This window comes from Microtus pennsylvanicus, chromosome 14 (assembly GCF_037038515.1).
Source record: "Microtus pennsylvanicus isolate mMicPen1 chromosome 14, mMicPen1.hap1, whole genome shotgun sequence".
Taxonomy (NCBI): domain Eukaryota; kingdom Metazoa; phylum Chordata; class Mammalia; order Rodentia; family Cricetidae; genus Microtus; species Microtus pennsylvanicus.
The window spans coordinates 56,172,459-56,189,463 of NC_134592.1; the positions used below are offsets into that span (position 1 = coordinate 56,172,459).

The following is a 17,005-nucleotide window of genomic DNA, read 5'->3' on the forward strand; positions in this document are numbered from 1 at the left end:
TGACGTCTCCACGGAGGGCGGGGTCGCGGCGAGCGCGGGTTCTGTCTGCGCGTGCTCAGTGCGAACGTGTTCGTGTTGTGGTTGCTGGCTGCCGGCATGGACTTTGGCTCCGCTCGCCGAGCTGTGCTTCAGCTGCTCGGTGCTACGGCTCCAGCAGATGTCCCGGCACTGCTCCACTGGATGCGAACTACTCGTAAGCTGTCATAGCTAGAGCCCGGCCGTTTGCTGTTGGCTTTGATCTTGGGGTACCAGGACAGGGCGGGAACTATGCACCAAGTTCCCAGGCATCTCTTGGCCACCGCACACCTCACACCTGGTCATCACAGTGCATTTTAGGAATGGATGCCTGAGAACCAACTTTAGGTGGCTTGTGATGCCCGTGCTGACTTTAGACAGGCTTCTAGAACCTCTTTGTTCAGTTACTCGCACAGGCGGATTCTACTCGGAATAGCAATGTTCAAAAAGGTTTAAGGCTGTTAGAATTTTCAACTTAATAACAACAACAAAAAGCCATTATGTAGCTATACATTTATTTTTTTATACATGGTAAAATGGAAATCTTTTGGGGTGTGGGATGGACAAAAAGATTAATTTTAAACTGTTAATAGTAAAGGTAAAACCAAAATTACAGAGGTTAAGGGAATTTTCTTTTTCTTTTTTTTTTTTTGAGACAGTGTTTCTCTGTAGCTTTGGAGCTGTCCTGGAACTCGCTCGTGTAGCCTAGGCTGGCCTCAAACTCACGGAGATCTGCCTGCCTCTGCCTTGCAAGTGCTGAGATTAAAGGTGTGCACCACCGCCCGGCCCAAGGTTCAAGCAATTTTCAATTGTCATATTTATGTTGAAACTTCAAACAACGTTAAAGGAGACTATGTGGCTGTTTACCAGATGGGGGCCTGCATTTAACAAGAAGTTGAGAATTCTGGGGAATCTCTGAGCCTGACTAGAAAAAAAAAAACATAAAACTCTTAGATGTTTAAGAAAACTGGGCGGTGGTGGCACACACCTTTAATCCCAGCACTTTGGGGTCAGAGGCAGGCAGATCTCTGTGGGTTCAAGGCCAGCCTGGTCTACAAGAGCTAATTCCAAAACAGCTAGGAATGTAACACAGAGAAACCCTGTCTCGAAAAACTAAAAAAAAAAAAGAGGAAAGAAAATTGCAGCGTTTTAGGAGATGTGGCATGTTCATTTGGTATGTTGTGTTACGACCCATTTGCATGCGTGCTGTCTACAATTGGTTAAGTTTTCTTTGATTTCTTTCATTATATAGGTCCCACCCTTGTTTTTTAAAGTATATCTAAATATTTTTCTTGAGCTATTATACAATGTAGGGTTTTTAAATGTGTAATGTTCTTTTATTGTCATTGTTAATGTATATGAGTGTTTTGCATGTGTCTGCATAGACCAGAAGAGGGTGACAGATGCTTGTAAGCCACCATGTGGGTCTCTAGGATCCTCTTGATCCTAGGTCTTCTAAGAACAAGTGTTCATAACTGCCAAGCCATCTGACCAGCCCATAAATTGTACTTTTAATTTCCATTTCTCTATACAAAGGTGAGGGTAACTGTCCGTTGTTTTGTGACCTGTGACCTTGTTGAAATGACTGGTTTTAGGTATTTTTCAGTAGACTCCATAGTTCTTTCTCCAAAGATGATCATCTCTGTATAGACTTGATTTCCTTTTTTAATGTTTTTGATTTTGAAAATTTCTCTCAATATATTTTGGTGATATTCTTTCCCTTCCCCCAACTCCTCCCATACCCCTCAGCCCACTTCACGTTCTTTTTTAGAAGAAGAAAAAAAAGCTCCAAACCAAAAATATGGAATGCTTTGTGAGTTTTCATGATAGCCTCTGTATTGGCCGTAGGCATGCCTGATTTCATTCCCTGCCCTTTCCATGGGTTTTCCTTTCCCGACATATTGGCCAGTACTATACACAGTACTATACCTTTACTATACACAGTAAGGATGCCGAGACCAGACCGCCTTTCCTTCCCTCGCCTTCAATCGTTGAAAGTGTCAGCTGTAGAGGTTTCTTTGTAGGCGCCTGGGACTCTCCTTTCTTCTTGCCTGTGTGCTCAGTTCTTTCTACAAGAACAGAATCCGCTTTCCTGGGTCACCTTGCTAGGCCACCTTTCACTGATGAGGGAAGTCAAACCAAGCCTGTTGTGATTTCTGCTACTGGGCAGGTGTCAGGGTGTTGATGACCCCGAGACAGCAGGCTCCACTGATGGGACATCAGCCACCTCCCCGCTCCCACCCCTATCCACCCACCCCCGTGTGGAGTGCGGGCTGGGGCTCCCTAGTAGCCACCCACGCCTGTGTGGGGTGCAGGCTGGGGCTCCCTAGTAGCCACCCACGCCTGTGTGGGGTGTGGGCTAGGGCTCCCTGGTAGCCACCCACGCCTGTGTGGGGTGTGGGCTGGGGCTCCCTAGTAGCCGCCCACGCCTGTGTGGGGTGCGGGCTGGGGCTCCCTAGTAGCCACCCACGCCTGTGTGGGGTGCGGGCTGGGGCTCCCTAGTAGCCACCCACGCCTGTGTGGGGTGCGGGCTGGGGCTCCCTAGTAGCCACCTCCGCCTGTGTGGGGTGCGGGCTGGGGCTCCCTGGTAGTCTCTGTTATTCTTTTTCTCTGTCTCTGGCCACAGACAGAGCTTTCCTTAGGTTTATTTTGTTTTCCTTGTATGCTCTATAACGGTTCTAGTTTGCAGGCGGCTAATGCCATGAATGGGCTTTATTAAAGACTTAAAAGCAGTTTAGTGCAGTCTACCTCCTCAGATCCTGTAGTAACAGAACAGTTCGCTTGCTTTCTAGTTTTCTAGTTGTTTTGTGCTGCTTGTTGGGTTGTTTATAGGGCATCTGGTTGGTTTAGAAGAAAGCAAGTGGGAGTCTCCTTAATTTGAGAGCATAAGTACCATGTGGCCGGGCGGTGGTGGCGCACGCCTTTAATCCCAGCACTCGGGAGGCCGAGGCAGGCGGATCTCTGAGTTCGCGGTCAGCCTGGTCTACAAGATCTAATTCCAGGACAGGAACCAAAACCACAGAGAAACCCTGTCTCGAAAAATCAAAAAAAAAAAAAAAAAAAGAAGAAGTACCATGTGACCTAGTACTCCCTATGTGCCCCTAGTGCTTTCTAGTAACTCACTAGAGATGAGCCGGGGGATGATACAGGTCAGAGTTGGAAGGAGCAGCGTGCATAGGAAGTAGCATGAAACAGCGGAGATGCATCTAGAACAAAAATATGAGGGAATGATGAGAATAGAAAGTGAGAAATTGACCTCACATCTCTTACAATGGCTGTTATCAAAAAGGTCAAAACTGACAAGTGTTGGCAAAAATGTGAAGGGACATTGTTATATGTTGTTGATAGAAATGTAAATTAAATTAGCGTATCCATTTTGGAAAGTGGTATTGGAAGGTCCTCTAAACACTAAAAATAGAATTAACTTATTCAACAATTCCACCTCTGCATATATATCCAAAGGAATTAAAATTGGTATATCAAAGCTGTCTGTACCCCTGGTATTTATTTCAGCATTATAAACGGAGCTTTAACATTTTATATACACAATAGAATATTGTTCAGCCTTTGTTGTTTGCTTGCCTTACCTGCCTACCTGCCGGCTTGCTTGAGTGGTGGTGACACTGAACCTAGGGATTCCCACATCTAAGCACACAGTTTACACTAGACTAAGCTTCATCCTTTAAAAAGAAGTTTCTGTTAACTTGCAATAACTTAGATAAATCTAGAGAGTTTTGTGTTATATGCAATAAGCCAGGCACAGAAAGACAAATATTGGGGCTGGAGAAATGGCTCAGAGGTTAAGAGCACTGACTGCTCTTCCAGAGATCCTGAGTTCAATTCCCAGCAACCACATGGTGGCTCATAGCCATCTGTAATGAGATCTGGTGCCCTCTTCTGGCCAGCAAGCATGCAGACAAACAGAACACTGTATACATTGGAAGGAAGGAGGGAAGGGAGGGAGGAAAGACAAATATTGTATTATCTCACTGTGTTACGTTTTTCATCTCTGTGGACCAGATAACCTCACCAGAGGTAACTAACTAACAGGAAGGCGTGGTGGTGGGAGCTAGTTACTCATCTCTACAGCCAACCAGGAAGCCACGACCATGGACTTTATCCCTCCCGCCCCTCCCCTATAGTCCTGTCTCTAGCAGGTCAGCGCTTTGTCCATCCAGTTCCACAGAAATCCAAAACAGCACTCCTAACTTAAGATCAGGTGTTCAGACACATTCAAAGGCTAGCACTCTGTAGAGCAGGAAATTGCCAAACTTGAAAAACTATATAGCATTGAGTGGAAGTCACTACATGGAGTTGAAGGGGGGGGGGTGTTGATCACTCAATACAAAATTTATTTCAGAAATTTGTTAGTTTGCATTCTTGGAGGCAGGTTTCTCTGTGTAGCCCTGGCTGCCCTTGAACTCAGTTTGTGGGCCAGGCTGACTTCAAACTCGGATCCACCTGCCTCTGACTCCCAAGTGCTGGGATTAAAGGCGTGCCTTTATCATCCAGCTATTTCAGAATTATTAAAAGCACATTTTAACATGTTCTTTCCAACAAGAAATAAGTATGTGAGGGGAAAGATATGATAGCTCAACTGATTTGATTCTTCTGCGATGTATTTATTGTACCCCAGAAAAAATATACAATGATTATTTATTAATTCAAGATTAAATTGAAAACAAATAGGATGGTTAGACTCTGGTGTTATAAATGACTTTAAAAGTCTCCTAAACTCAAGTTAAAGAGTGAGAGGAGTGAGAATATGAGCAGAGAGGTTAAGACCATGGTGTGGATATCCACTGAAACAGCTTACCTAAGCTAATGGAAGCTCACCAGCTCCAGCCAGCATTGGACAAAGCTGGACCCTCTGAATGTGGATGACAGTTGTATGGCTGGGACAGACTATGGGTCCACTGGCAGTGGCACCAGGATTTGTCCTTACTACTCGTACTGGGCTTTTGGAACTCATTCTCTTTGGATGGATACCTTGCTCAGCCTGGATATAGTGGGAAGGGCCTTCCTCTAGCAATGTGCCTTACCTCCTCTGGGGAGTAGATGGGGTTGGGGTGGAGGGAAAGGTAGAAGAAATGGGAGAAGGGGTGGGAATTGGGATTGGTATGTAAAATGAAAAAAGATTTTTGGGGGCCTGGAGAGATGTCTCAGAGGTTAAGAGCACTGGTTGCTCTTCCAGAAGGGCCTGAGTTCAATTCCCAGCAACCACATGGTGGCTGACAACCATCCCTAATGAGGTCTGGTGCCCTCTTCTGGCCTGCAGGGATTACATGGAGGCAGAATACCGTATACATGATAAATAAACAGCATTTTAAAAAAAGAAAAAAGATTCTTTTAAAAGTCTAGAATGAATTTTGATACATTGAGAAATGGGAAATCATCCAAAACTTGTAAGGAAGGGAAATGACAGATTACAGCAGGAGATTTTTTATAGCAGTCCTGTGGGGTATATTATACCAAGGAACTAGGTAGATTGTTAACATTTGTGATGGGAGGTGATCATGGTCTCTGACTTAAAGTGACACAAAGGAAATCAGCTTCAGAAAAACAGTGGTAGGACTACATACTACATAGGAAAAGTGGGATTCTAAAATACGGACATGTGTGCACATATGTGTGCTACAGCTTCATGTGGCCGTCAGAACACAGCTTTGTTAAGTCGGTTCCCCCTGCCACCGTGTATGGGTTCAGGCCTACGACACTAGTGCCTTTAGCTGCTGAGCAACTCACCAGCCCCCAAAGTGGGGTTTGAATCTTGGGCTGTCAGCCTTGACTGTGTTTTTCCCCCATATGTTTAATTAAATGTAAGCAGAAACTTCTAAGGGACTTATCATGCCCTTTGGAGAAGCTTTTCCCGCCCTCTCTCCTACTGCCTACTTCTGTATAATTTGAGAAAATCTTAACTGTCCTTAGGCGGTCAATTAACATTCTTTAATCTCTTTCCAAAAGGTTAAAGTTTCCAAAGGACTGTTACTACACCTTCTGAAATAGCTGTCGTACAGGCTAAATGATGTTTGGCCTAACTAATAATTGAATAAATACAAATTAAAACAACCAACTTCCAACTTTTTTTTTTTTTTTTTTTGCATGTTGGTTTGGTTTTTTTCAAGACAAGGTTTCTCTCTGTGCAGTCTTGGCTGTCCTGGAACTCACTTTGTACAACCAGGCTGGCCTCGAACTCAGAGATCTGCTTGTCTCTGCCTCCGAGTGCTGGGATCAAAGGCTTGTTCCACCACCACCTAGCCCAGCTTTGTTTTTATGATTATATCCAGTGCTGTAGCAGATGGGTGAAGTCTATCTTCATTGTTTTCAGCTGGGAGCCTGCTGTTTATTCCAGGCTCTCCTAGAATCCTTCCTCATCCTGCCAGTAGGAAGGGAGGGGAGAAGGAGCGCTGGCATTGCAGGCAAGTGCCACCATACAAAGCCACCCATCTTTCTTCATATCTGTCAGAACTATTTAGTATAATCACTCAGGAAATTTCAAAGTGTGTTGCAGAAGGCTTCAGCTTATCTGAGTACTTGAGGAAGAAAACAGAAGGAATCCATGCATGCCCAATGTTCATCATGGGGTTCCTAATTGTTCAAACTAGAGCTGTTTCTGACTGTCCAAAGGTTAGGGGCTGAAGGGATGGTTCAGCAGTTAGGAATGATCACTGCTCGGACCGAGTGGTGGTGGCACATGCCTTTAATCCCAGCACTTAGGAGGCAAAGGCAGGTGGATCTCTGTGAGTTGCAGGACAGCTAGGGCTGTTACACAGAGAAATCTTGTCTCAAAAAAAAAAAAATCCTCGCTGCTCTTCAGAGGACCTGAGTTCAGTTCCCAGCACCTCTGTTTGTAACTCCAGCTCCGGGGAATATGACAGCCCTGGCTTCTGAGTGCGCCCACAGACACATGTACATACCATACACACACAAATTTAAAATACTAAAAATAAATTTTTCAAAGAATAAATGTTTGGATCAGGTGTGATGGCACACACCTTTAATCCCCGAATGGGGGAGGCAAAGGCAGGAGGATTTCTAGGAGTTCGAGGTCAATCTGGTCTATGCAGCAAGCTCCAGGCCAGCCGGAACTACATATAGGGACCCTGTCTTAATAAACAAAAAATAAAAATATTAAAAGGTTAATGCTTAGAAATTATGTAGACATAACAAATTAAAATGGCCTTTAGGATTTTTTTTTGAGGGGTGGGACCATTTGAAATGCTTCAGTAAAGATGTCTGCTACTAAGTCTAGTTTGATTTGAGTTCAGTCTTCAGAACCCACAAGATGGATGGAGAGAATCAACTCCTGCAAGTTGGTCTCTGACCTCTGCCTGTGCACTGTGGTACACGTGCCCGCACAAGTACATATGCACATACATATAAATACATATATACAAATAAATAAAATGCAGTTTTTTAAAGCGAGCATGTTAGTACACACCTTCAATTCCAGCACTCAGGAGACAGAAGCAGGCAGATCTCTGTGAGTTCAAGGCCTGGTCTACATAGTGAATTCTTTTTGATGTTTAAGTGAATTTCAGTTTTATACACTTCCATGATATATCAGTTTTGATATTGTTATAGCCATTATTAGGGAAAAATGATCTGCTAGTTAGTCTTTCCAAAAGTTATATGCCAACCATTAAAATTAATTTTACTCACCTTGACTAAAAATTTCCTTTTGAAGTTTGAAAGGTCCTCTTAATTATGAATCAGAGGCAGTTGAATAAAGACAAAAACACTTGGAACAGAAAAAGCATTTAGGAATATACATAAGTGAAACTATAGCTTATCAAAATAATCAAATCAGGCATGTTTTCACCGTGGTCATGAAATTAGCAGATTTTTAAATTACTTTCAGCTCTGTGGGAGGAGGGTGTTACGTGCATTTGAGTTTGGGCCCAGGTGGAAGCTCGAGGCTTAGAGCTGAAACTAGGGAGTTTTGGGGTGTGGGGACTGAACTTGGGTCCGTGCAAGAAGAGTGTATGCTCTTAACCACCGTGCCATCTTTCCAGCCCCGATAATGCTTTTAAAGTATAATTTTGGAAAGCGAATTTAATAAGCATCACTGATCCTCAAGTGCAAATGAACTTCTTAGATGACTAATGACAACTCTAAGACACTATTTGTATTATAATTATACGTATTGTGTGTGTGTGCGCGCATGTGTGTAGAGATCAAAATACAACTAGGGGTCAAACTCGGGTCAGTGGACTTGCTAGCAGGCACCTTTGCCCACTGAGCCACCTTGCCAGCCCCTAAGGCAGTGTTCTAAGCATGCAATTTATGTTCTCACACACACCCACCCAAGCAGTCTTTAGATGTGGGATGATTATTTCCACTTTATAGATAGGGCAGCTGAGGCTGGGAGAGTTGAGTAACTGTATAATAGGTTGGTAGGCGCAGGATTCAGATTCAAGCAGTCTAACTCTAAGATCTGCTCGTCAGTCTGTTCAGGGTCTCTGGAGAGACTGTTCTAAAGAACAGAGGTAAAGCCAGGTGAGTCAAGGGTTGACTTGTAACCACTTAAGATCTCTAAGTAGAACCAGCACAAAGAAGTCTGCAAGTACTAAAGAAATCCCCTTCTGCCTTTGAACACAGTCAAATCAGAGTTCTCAGATTTTGGTTTTTTTGCTTTAAGGAAAAATTATTTGTACCATGTATAGGGTCCTTGCATGTAAAACTGTGAAACTTGCACAGCCCAGTATGCCTTGAGTGCTCATGCAGTCAATATGTAACATTAAAGGTTTGGTACCTACCATTCGAGCTGAAAGAGCAGAAAACTATTCAGAGTTACAGAGAGGCAGAGTCTAAGTGAGACGAACACAGAAGTCCTGTCCCTGCCTGTGTTCAGCCCCCAGCAGCTGTACCCGCCAGCCAGGGGCCTGCACATGGTCGTCTGCCACGGGGTGAGAGGGCACAGTGAGCTTCCTGAGCATCTTTGGTTTTAGAAGGTAAACTCATAGCAAGCCTTTGGTTTTGCTAGCATGATTGTAACTAAATCTAAAGGAACTGGGCCATAAAATATTTTCATTTACTATAATGAGGGTTTTGGTTTTCTTTAAGTTACTGATGTAAGTGAATTAAATTTGAGTCATACACGTTCTCACAGTTTTATCTGTAGAGTGCAGCTAAGCAGGTTCTAGGTATTAATTAACACCTTGGGAAATTTTAATTAGATTTTGGGAATACAGGGGAAAGCCATTAGTGAGGCAGGACCAGAGCTTCTAAGACAATATTTAAGTTCTACCTAAGACAATGTGAGTATATGGTAATATTATTTTGTTTCATTATAAGGTATAATCTACCTCTTCTGGAGTTTATATGAATCAGTAACTTAAATATTAAGCTAGATAGGCAAGGGAAGAAAAAAACAGCCTTCGCATTTCAGTTCCGAGCCAAGTAGTCTGTTTGGTGTTAATCACTCTTCTCAAGTTATGCAAAGAAAGAATGTTCCTGTGCAGAGAGACCAGCGGTGCTGTGGAAAGAAGGACACCTTACTTCTGAGCATGACCAAATTTCATGTAACCCTTACCAGCCTGCCTTTATCGCGACTGAGATTCAGTTAGACTTAAAAGACTTGGTGTCCTACCCTGTAAGTGTAGTCTGGCTTTCTCTCCTTCACGTTGGTGCTGGGGCAGTTAACTGACTTTGTATATGAAAGAACTTTGTAATCTATGAAACATTGTCCTATTTGTAGTTAATTTATGACATGAATATGTATGTTATTCTAAACAATGTATCCTGTTTAAGCAAGGAGCCAGGCACGGTGGGCTCACACCTTTGAGTTTTTTTTTTTGTTTTTTTTTTTTTTTTTTGGTTTTTCGAGACAGGGTTTCTCTGTAGCTTTGGAGCCCATCCTGGAACTCCCTTGGTAGACCAGGCTGGCCTCGAACTCACAGAGATCCGCCTGTCTCTGCCTCCCAAGTGCTGGGATTACAGGCGTGCGCCACCACCGCCCGGCACACCTTTGAGTTTGAGGGCAGCCTGGTCTACACTGTGTGTTCGAAGCCAGCCAAGACTACACAGAGAGACCTTGCCTCAAAAAAAAAAAAAAAAAAAAAAAAACAAAAGAAGCCAGAGGCCAGCAATATGGTTCAGCGGGTAAGCCTGACAACCTGAGTTTGCTCTCAAGAAATATTTGCTTGCCGGTTGTGGTGGCGCACGCCGGTAGGATTTGCTGAAGGAGGCAGAGGCAGGAGAATCACGAGTTCGAGGCCAGCCTGGGCTACACATTTAAAAAAAAAAGAAATATTTGCTTATTTTGTGTGTGCAGGAAGGAACCAACTCCTGAGAACTGTCCTCTGACTACTGCACACACCAAATAAGTATTTTCCAAACATATTCAAAGAAGGAAGTCAGGTGTGGAGGCACTCACCAATAAGCCTAGCATTGGAAACGTTGGTGCAGGAGAATCAGGAGATTAAGGCCCAGAACCTGACTCGATAAAAATTTCTAGAAAGGAAGCTGGGCATGGTGGTGCCCACCTTTAATCCCAGCACTTAGGAGGCAGTCAGATGGATCTCTGAGAGTTCAAGACCAGCCACAGTGAAACTGTCTTAAGAAAAAAAAGGAGATAATTGTGTGCTATTGCACAAGAAGATGGCTCTAGCTAATAATGACATGTGTTTTCAAAAGCTAGAAGATTTTGAATGTTTTCACCATAGAGAAATGTCACGTGTATAGGAGATAGCTATTTCTGACCTGATTTAAATGTTGGATAATATAGACGTGGATCAAAACATCTCATTACTTCATGTTTTTAGATATTACATTTGATTGTTTTTACAAAAAGATCATAGTACTGGGGAGATGACTCAGTGGGTAAAGTTGCTTGCTGAGCAAGCGTGAGAACCTGAGTATCAGCCCCCAGTGTCCACTGGGGCATGGCAGCAAGTATCTGTAATCCAGCACTGGGGAGTGGAGGGAAGAGGACCCCTGGGACTGGCTAGCAGCTGGTCCAGCTGGATTGACAAGTCCAGATTCAAGGAGAGATCCTGTTTCAAGTTAAGGTGGAGAGTGGTGCACAGCTTTAATCCCAGCACTCGGGAGGCAGAGGCAGGCGGATCTCTGTGAGTTCGAGGCCAGCCTGGTCTACAAGAACTAGTTCCAGGACAGGCTCCAAAGCTACAGAGAACCCTGTCTCAAATGGGGGGGGGGTACTCAACATTAACATCTGGAATCCCACACTGGTGCAGATGAAGAAATGGAGGAAGTGGATGTCGTTCCCTTCAAGATGTCCTTGATTTGTTTCTAGAACTTATGCTTCCCTCCCTTCCTGTTGTGATGCTACGATCAAAAATAGGGCTTTGCGCCCCCTAAGCATATGTTCAGCCACTCAACTTTGCCATTAACCCTACAGCTTTTTTTTTTTTAAGATAGTTTCACTGTGTATCCTGCGCTGACTTCAAGCACAATATTCCTGTGAACCATAATGTCTGGCTTCATACCTCTTCTTAATAGTAAGAAAGACAATACCTGCCCGGCAGTGGTGGCACTCAGGAGGCAGAGTCAGTCAGGTGGATCTCTGTGAGTTCAAGGACAGCCAGGGCTGTTGCACAGTGAAACTCCATCAAAACACCAGAAAGGAGGAGGGAGGGGGAAAGACAATGCCCTATGTTCCTTATATCCGAGCAAGGAACTCATGATTAAAGCCGGGTGGTGGTGCATGACTTCTTAATCCCAGCACTTGGGAGGCAGAGGCAGGTGGATGTCTGTGAGTGTGGGGCCAGCCTGATAGCTCCGCAGAGCTATTTCCAGGACAGGGCAGCACACAGAAGCCCTGTTGGGCATGGAGGGCTCATAGTAATTATAACAGTATCTTCAGAGAAACGTAAATGCTTCCTTTTTTCTAAGTCTTTCCCAGTCAACCTTTAGCATCCTGGAGAGTAGCAGCCCTCCAGCAGTGCCTCATTTCCAGATAAGCTGCCCTGTTTTAGATTTACGAACTACTTAGAAATGAGACAATCCAACCCACAGAAAGCGTAAACTGTAGCAAAACGAATGCCATTTTGTGTCTTTACCTAGATTGGTCCACTGTTAATCTCTTACCGTATCTTTGTCCTTCTGCCAGACCATTCAGGTATTGACCACAGTCTTTAAAAGTGTGCCGTTTGATTTCTGGAGCGATGACGTAGAGATTGGGAGCATCTGTTGCTCTTTCAGAAGTCCCGGGCTCCGTTCCCAGCACCCGTATGGCAGTTTACAACTATTAACTCCAGTTCCAGGGGATTCCACGCCCTTTACTGACTTCTTCCGGCAACCAGACACAGACACACAGACAGACACACACACACACAGACAGACACACACACACACACACAGCTCACACATTCAGACCCGCAAAACAATCTATAAAAAAACTTTAAAAAAAATTTTTAAGGAAATATGCTATCTTTGCTAGGCATTGTAACATACCTGTAACCACACACTTCAGAAGACTTGAAATAAGGATCACTCTGAGTTCAAGGCCTATCTGGACTTTGGATCTTGTCTCTCAAAAAAGATTGTGCGTACGTGCGCGTGCCCTCCTCTAATGGTTACTGCCTTTTAATCTACGGCTTTCCTAGTCAGCAACTGCAACTACCAGCGGCTAGGCCGCAAGAGCTGCAGCCTGAGGAAATTCTGTTCCCTCAGGCATTGACCCTTCAAAGCTACCAAGAGAACTTACCTAAATCTCTGTCCAGCTAAAGAACTCACGATTCAAAGATTGAGGTAGAGTCCTGCTTCCCAGAGAGAATAGCAAGCAGCTCACCTCCCCGGTCTCCCAAGAAGTCCTGTGCTTTTCCTTGTCCCTCCTTATAACCCTTCTCCACGTGACTCCTCCCTGCAGTTTCCTGTCAACTGGTTGCTGACGCAGCCTCTAGGCCACAGGTGAATTTTATTTAATCAAACACATCTTTGCATCATTAAACAAATGTTCCAGAGCATAAACAAAAGTAACACACCTTAAAATAATATTCTGTAACGTGTGTATTCTTCATCTTTTTCATCAGGGCAACATGGTTTCAAATAGATTTTGTAGTTGGTGCTAGTTTTACTCTTATTTATCTGGTGTTTTTGAGACTTGCTCTTACGTAGCCCAGGTTAGCCTCAGACTCACTGTGTAGCCGGTGACAACTTTCAAGGTGTGACCTTCCTGCCTCCTGGAGTTACAGGCGTGTGGTACCACGTCTGATTTGTGCGTTGCTGAGAACAATCTTTGAACAATTTCTAAGATTCATGTGCTCAAAGACAAAATATTTTACTATTTATTAGAGCATTGAATACCCTGAAAACTAAAAGATTACTATTCATGAGTCAAAGCAATTTAAAAGCCAGGCAGTGGTGGTGCACACCTTTAATCCCAGCACTCGGGAGGCAGAGGCAGGCGGATCTCTGTGAGTTTGAGGCCAGCCTGGTCTACAGAACGAGTTCCGGGACAGGCTCCAAAGCTATACGAGAAACAAAGGGGGGGCGCAGTTTAAATCAACAAGTTTTCATGAATCTCTTTGCTTTTATTCAATGAGCAGTTTGAAGAAAGAAAACCTTTTTTTTTTTTCTTTTTTGGCTGGGAGGGGAATGCTGGGAATTGAACCCAGGTCCTCTGGAAGAACAGTTAGTGCTGTTAACTGCTGGGCCATCTCTCACCAGCCCTCATTTTATTTTTAAATTTATGCTTTACATTTGTTTATTTTATGTGTGTGCACACTCCACAGCACGTGTAGAGACAGGACAGCTTGTGGGAGTGATTCCCTCCGACCCTGTGGGTCCCAGAGATGGAACTAAAGTCTTAAAGAAGCATCTTTACCCACTGAGCCATCTTGACAGCCTGAAAAAGTCACGATTTTTGATGGCACTTGGGTTAGCACTCTCGAGTCAGTGCTAACTTCTTGACGAGCCCCTTACAAATGCACACTGTCTGGTGGGAAGTGTGTCGTCTGTGATCGGTCAGTCTAGGGCAGACTGCAAGAGCGGGGTCTATTTCTTTTTCCTTTTTATTCTTTTCCAGGGGATTTTGACGAATTCACTCAAGATAACAATGACGTTATGTTGAAAAACATAGCCGATGACCTTCGGAGCTGTCTGCCCCCAGAGGCGGTGCTTTGCTCGGAACAGCTAGCCCTTCAGAAAGTAAGTGTGTTGAACCGAATTCATTTCCGTTTGTGCCACTCGAGAAACGTGGTCCCGTTGGTTATAAGGTCAGCTTTAAGCAATCTTTCACTTGGTATTTCAGACATGTCCCCCTTCTCTTGAGACTTTAACCTTTGGACTCCCCAGTACTATTTTATTCAACAAATATTTTTTTAGAGAATCCATTTGTCAGCATATTTTAAAAAAAAATCAAGAGTTAACAGTCTAGGCCTTTCCATTTATGAACACCTGAGCAGAGGAACTCAGTCCTTTGCTGGTGGGGGAGACATTGGAGACTATGGGTTGCTTGATTATTTGGTGGGTTATTCAGGTTTGATTGCTTAGGTCTTTCTCTGTAGAACTGCCGGCCTCAGCCTCCTGAGCGCTGGGATCACAGGTGTGTGTCACCACACCCAGCTCAACCTTTCCATAGTATGTGGGTACTGTGAACCCCGAACAGTTCTTAGAAAGTGCTCGGTCTTTCAAATAGCTCTCAGAAGAGCAGAGTAGAAAGCAGTGTTAAATTGAGACTTTGGAATACAGTTTGGGGTGTTGTTGGTACTGGAGTTGTAATGAAGTTGGGGTGCTAGTAACATTCTTATCAACACCATGCTATATAGTATAATATGTTAAATAAGGAAAAGTATTCATTTATTAATAATTGACCTATAGCCTTCAAAAAACACTGAAAGTTTTTAAAAGGAAAATGAAGATGAACATGATAGCACTTGAGAGACTAAAGGCAGGAGGATTGCTGGGAGTAAGGGGCAGCTATGGCTACGTTTTTATAGTTTTAGTATATATATTAATATAATATATAATGGGTATTGTGTGTGTGTGTGTGTATATAGTTTTTTTATTTATTTATTAAAGATTTCTGTCTCCTCCCCGCCACCACCTCCCAAGTGTGTATATAGTTATCTGTTTATTTATGTGAGGCAGTTCCACTAAACCTTGACTGGTCTAGAACTTGCTGTGTAGACCAGACTGCTGAAACTCACACAGGTATCCATCCACCTGCCTCTGCCTCCCAAGTGCTCTGCTCAAGGCCATCACCACCATGCCCAGCTGTTTTGTTTTTTTGATACAGGTTATATTCCAGGCTGGCCTTGAATTTACTATACACCCCAGACTGGCCTCAAACTCGGGCACCCTGCCTCAGTCTTCCAAATGCTGGTATGACAAATGGGAACTACTGTGCCCATGCATATAAGCTCGAAGTTTTAATAATATTTTAGCAACTTGAAAACTTGGCTTTCTCAACAAAGATGACTTGCCAAGTATTTCGATGGTCGTTGACATGTAAGACTCAAAAGTCATGTTTTGTGTCCTTCAGATTAAAGAGAAAGCTATCGGTGTCTCAGAAACACAGTGAGAGAGGACCAGTAAACAGAACTGAATCAGCCAACTGTCTTTTGGGCCTTGTTCTCAGGACTTAGAAGAGCTGCTGGTGTTTTGCCTTATTTAGCAATAAAAAGAAGTTCCTTTGTACTCTGTTGCCTTTGATGTGTTTCTCCAGATACGACAGCAGCCAGAACCCACGGTTCACGTTGATGCATTCCTGTATGATGAAGACTTTATTGATTCATTATGTGAGGAAGGAAAGATGAGCAGAAACTACTGTACTGTGTGTGGCTCGCACCAGACGGCGCCTTTGGGTAGGCATTCAAGCTTGCAAAGCTGTTACTTCAGTGTGCATTTTTCTCATGTCTTTTTTTAAAAATATTTTTATGGTTTATTTAACTTTTATTTTATGTGCATTGGTGTGAAGGTGTCAGATCCCCTGGATCTGGATCTTCAGACAGCTGTGAGCTGCCATGTGGGTGCTGGGAATTGAACCCAGGTCCTCTGGAAGAGTAGTCAGTGCTCTTGACCACTGAGCCATCCCTCCAGCCCCTTCCCATGTCTTGAGTGTGTAAATTTGTAGTCAGACTATTGGGCATTTTTAAAAATAAAAACTAATTTCTGGCATAGCAATTACCAAAATAAAGGTAGGGAGGGTACATAGAACTATTTTCTAAGGGTCATCCAGATGGCTCATTAGGCAAAAGCGCTGCTGTCAAACCTGATGGTCTGAGTTTAATCACTGGAGTCCACATGGTAGGAGAGAACCAACTTCCTCAAGTTGTCCTGAGTGCCGCATGCACACTGAGGCGTGCACATTAGTGCAGGCTCACACTCACAAACAAGGAGGTGAGAGGGTGGGTAGGCAGATAAAATGTTACTTAGTGTCCTGTCCAGAACTGTTTAAGCAGGGATAGCTCTTCAGCCCAGAGCCTAATCAGACGGGACTGGACAGGGGACCTGTCTCGTACTCCACATACTCCAGAGATTGGCACACGGCACATGCTGGCTCACTCCTGTGAGAGTGTAACTTCCAGGGCATCTGAAACAGTCTCCGTGCTCAGCAAGTCAGATGTGATCAGATACTACTGGGTGTGGTTTGGCAGAGCAGAGGGTCCCGAGAAGAGTTTATTCGGATTTTGTTTTGACCAAGTGATACATCTCTAAAGATGATATTCACGGGATACAAAAAGATGTGGCCGAGAGCTAGAGGAAAAGCTGACACATGAATAGCTGAAAAAATACCACATCCAAGGAGCTGATTTATAAACATTTCCAGAACTAGGTTTGACAAACAAAAATCTGAAGGTTGGCTATGTCTCCCCATAATCAGTTATAAATGTGGATTGGATACCCAGAGCTGCTCAGCTAACTAACGGATCTAATGGTTGTCGCCGTGAGTGACTGATGAGTACTCAGAAGAAAGGGGTTTGTCTAGCCTTAGGGTCCCCAGAAGAACCACTGGTGTGGTGAGAGGTAAGGGGCTGAGGGCTGCTGTGGCCTGGCCCCTCCCACCTCTGACTGTGCAACTCTA

The 17,005-nt window shown here is 44.0% G+C and overlaps 1 protein-coding gene across 1 annotated transcript in view; it reads left to right on the forward strand.

The window, feature by feature from the left end:
- The first annotated feature begins 72 nt into the window (after nucleotides 1-72).
- The window catches only part of LOC142834947 (uncharacterized), a 30,756-nt gene continuing 13,823 nt past the window's right edge, over nucleotides 73-17,005 (forward strand). The window contains exons 1-3 of the mRNA XM_075947983.1: nucleotides 73-193; nucleotides 14,006-14,127; nucleotides 15,647-15,785. Coding sequence (XP_075804098.1) covers nucleotides 97-193; nucleotides 14,006-14,127; nucleotides 15,647-15,785 — 358 coding nt within the window. The 5' untranslated portion in view covers nucleotides 73-96. The remainder of the gene's footprint in view (nucleotides 194-14,005; nucleotides 14,128-15,646; nucleotides 15,786-17,005) is intronic.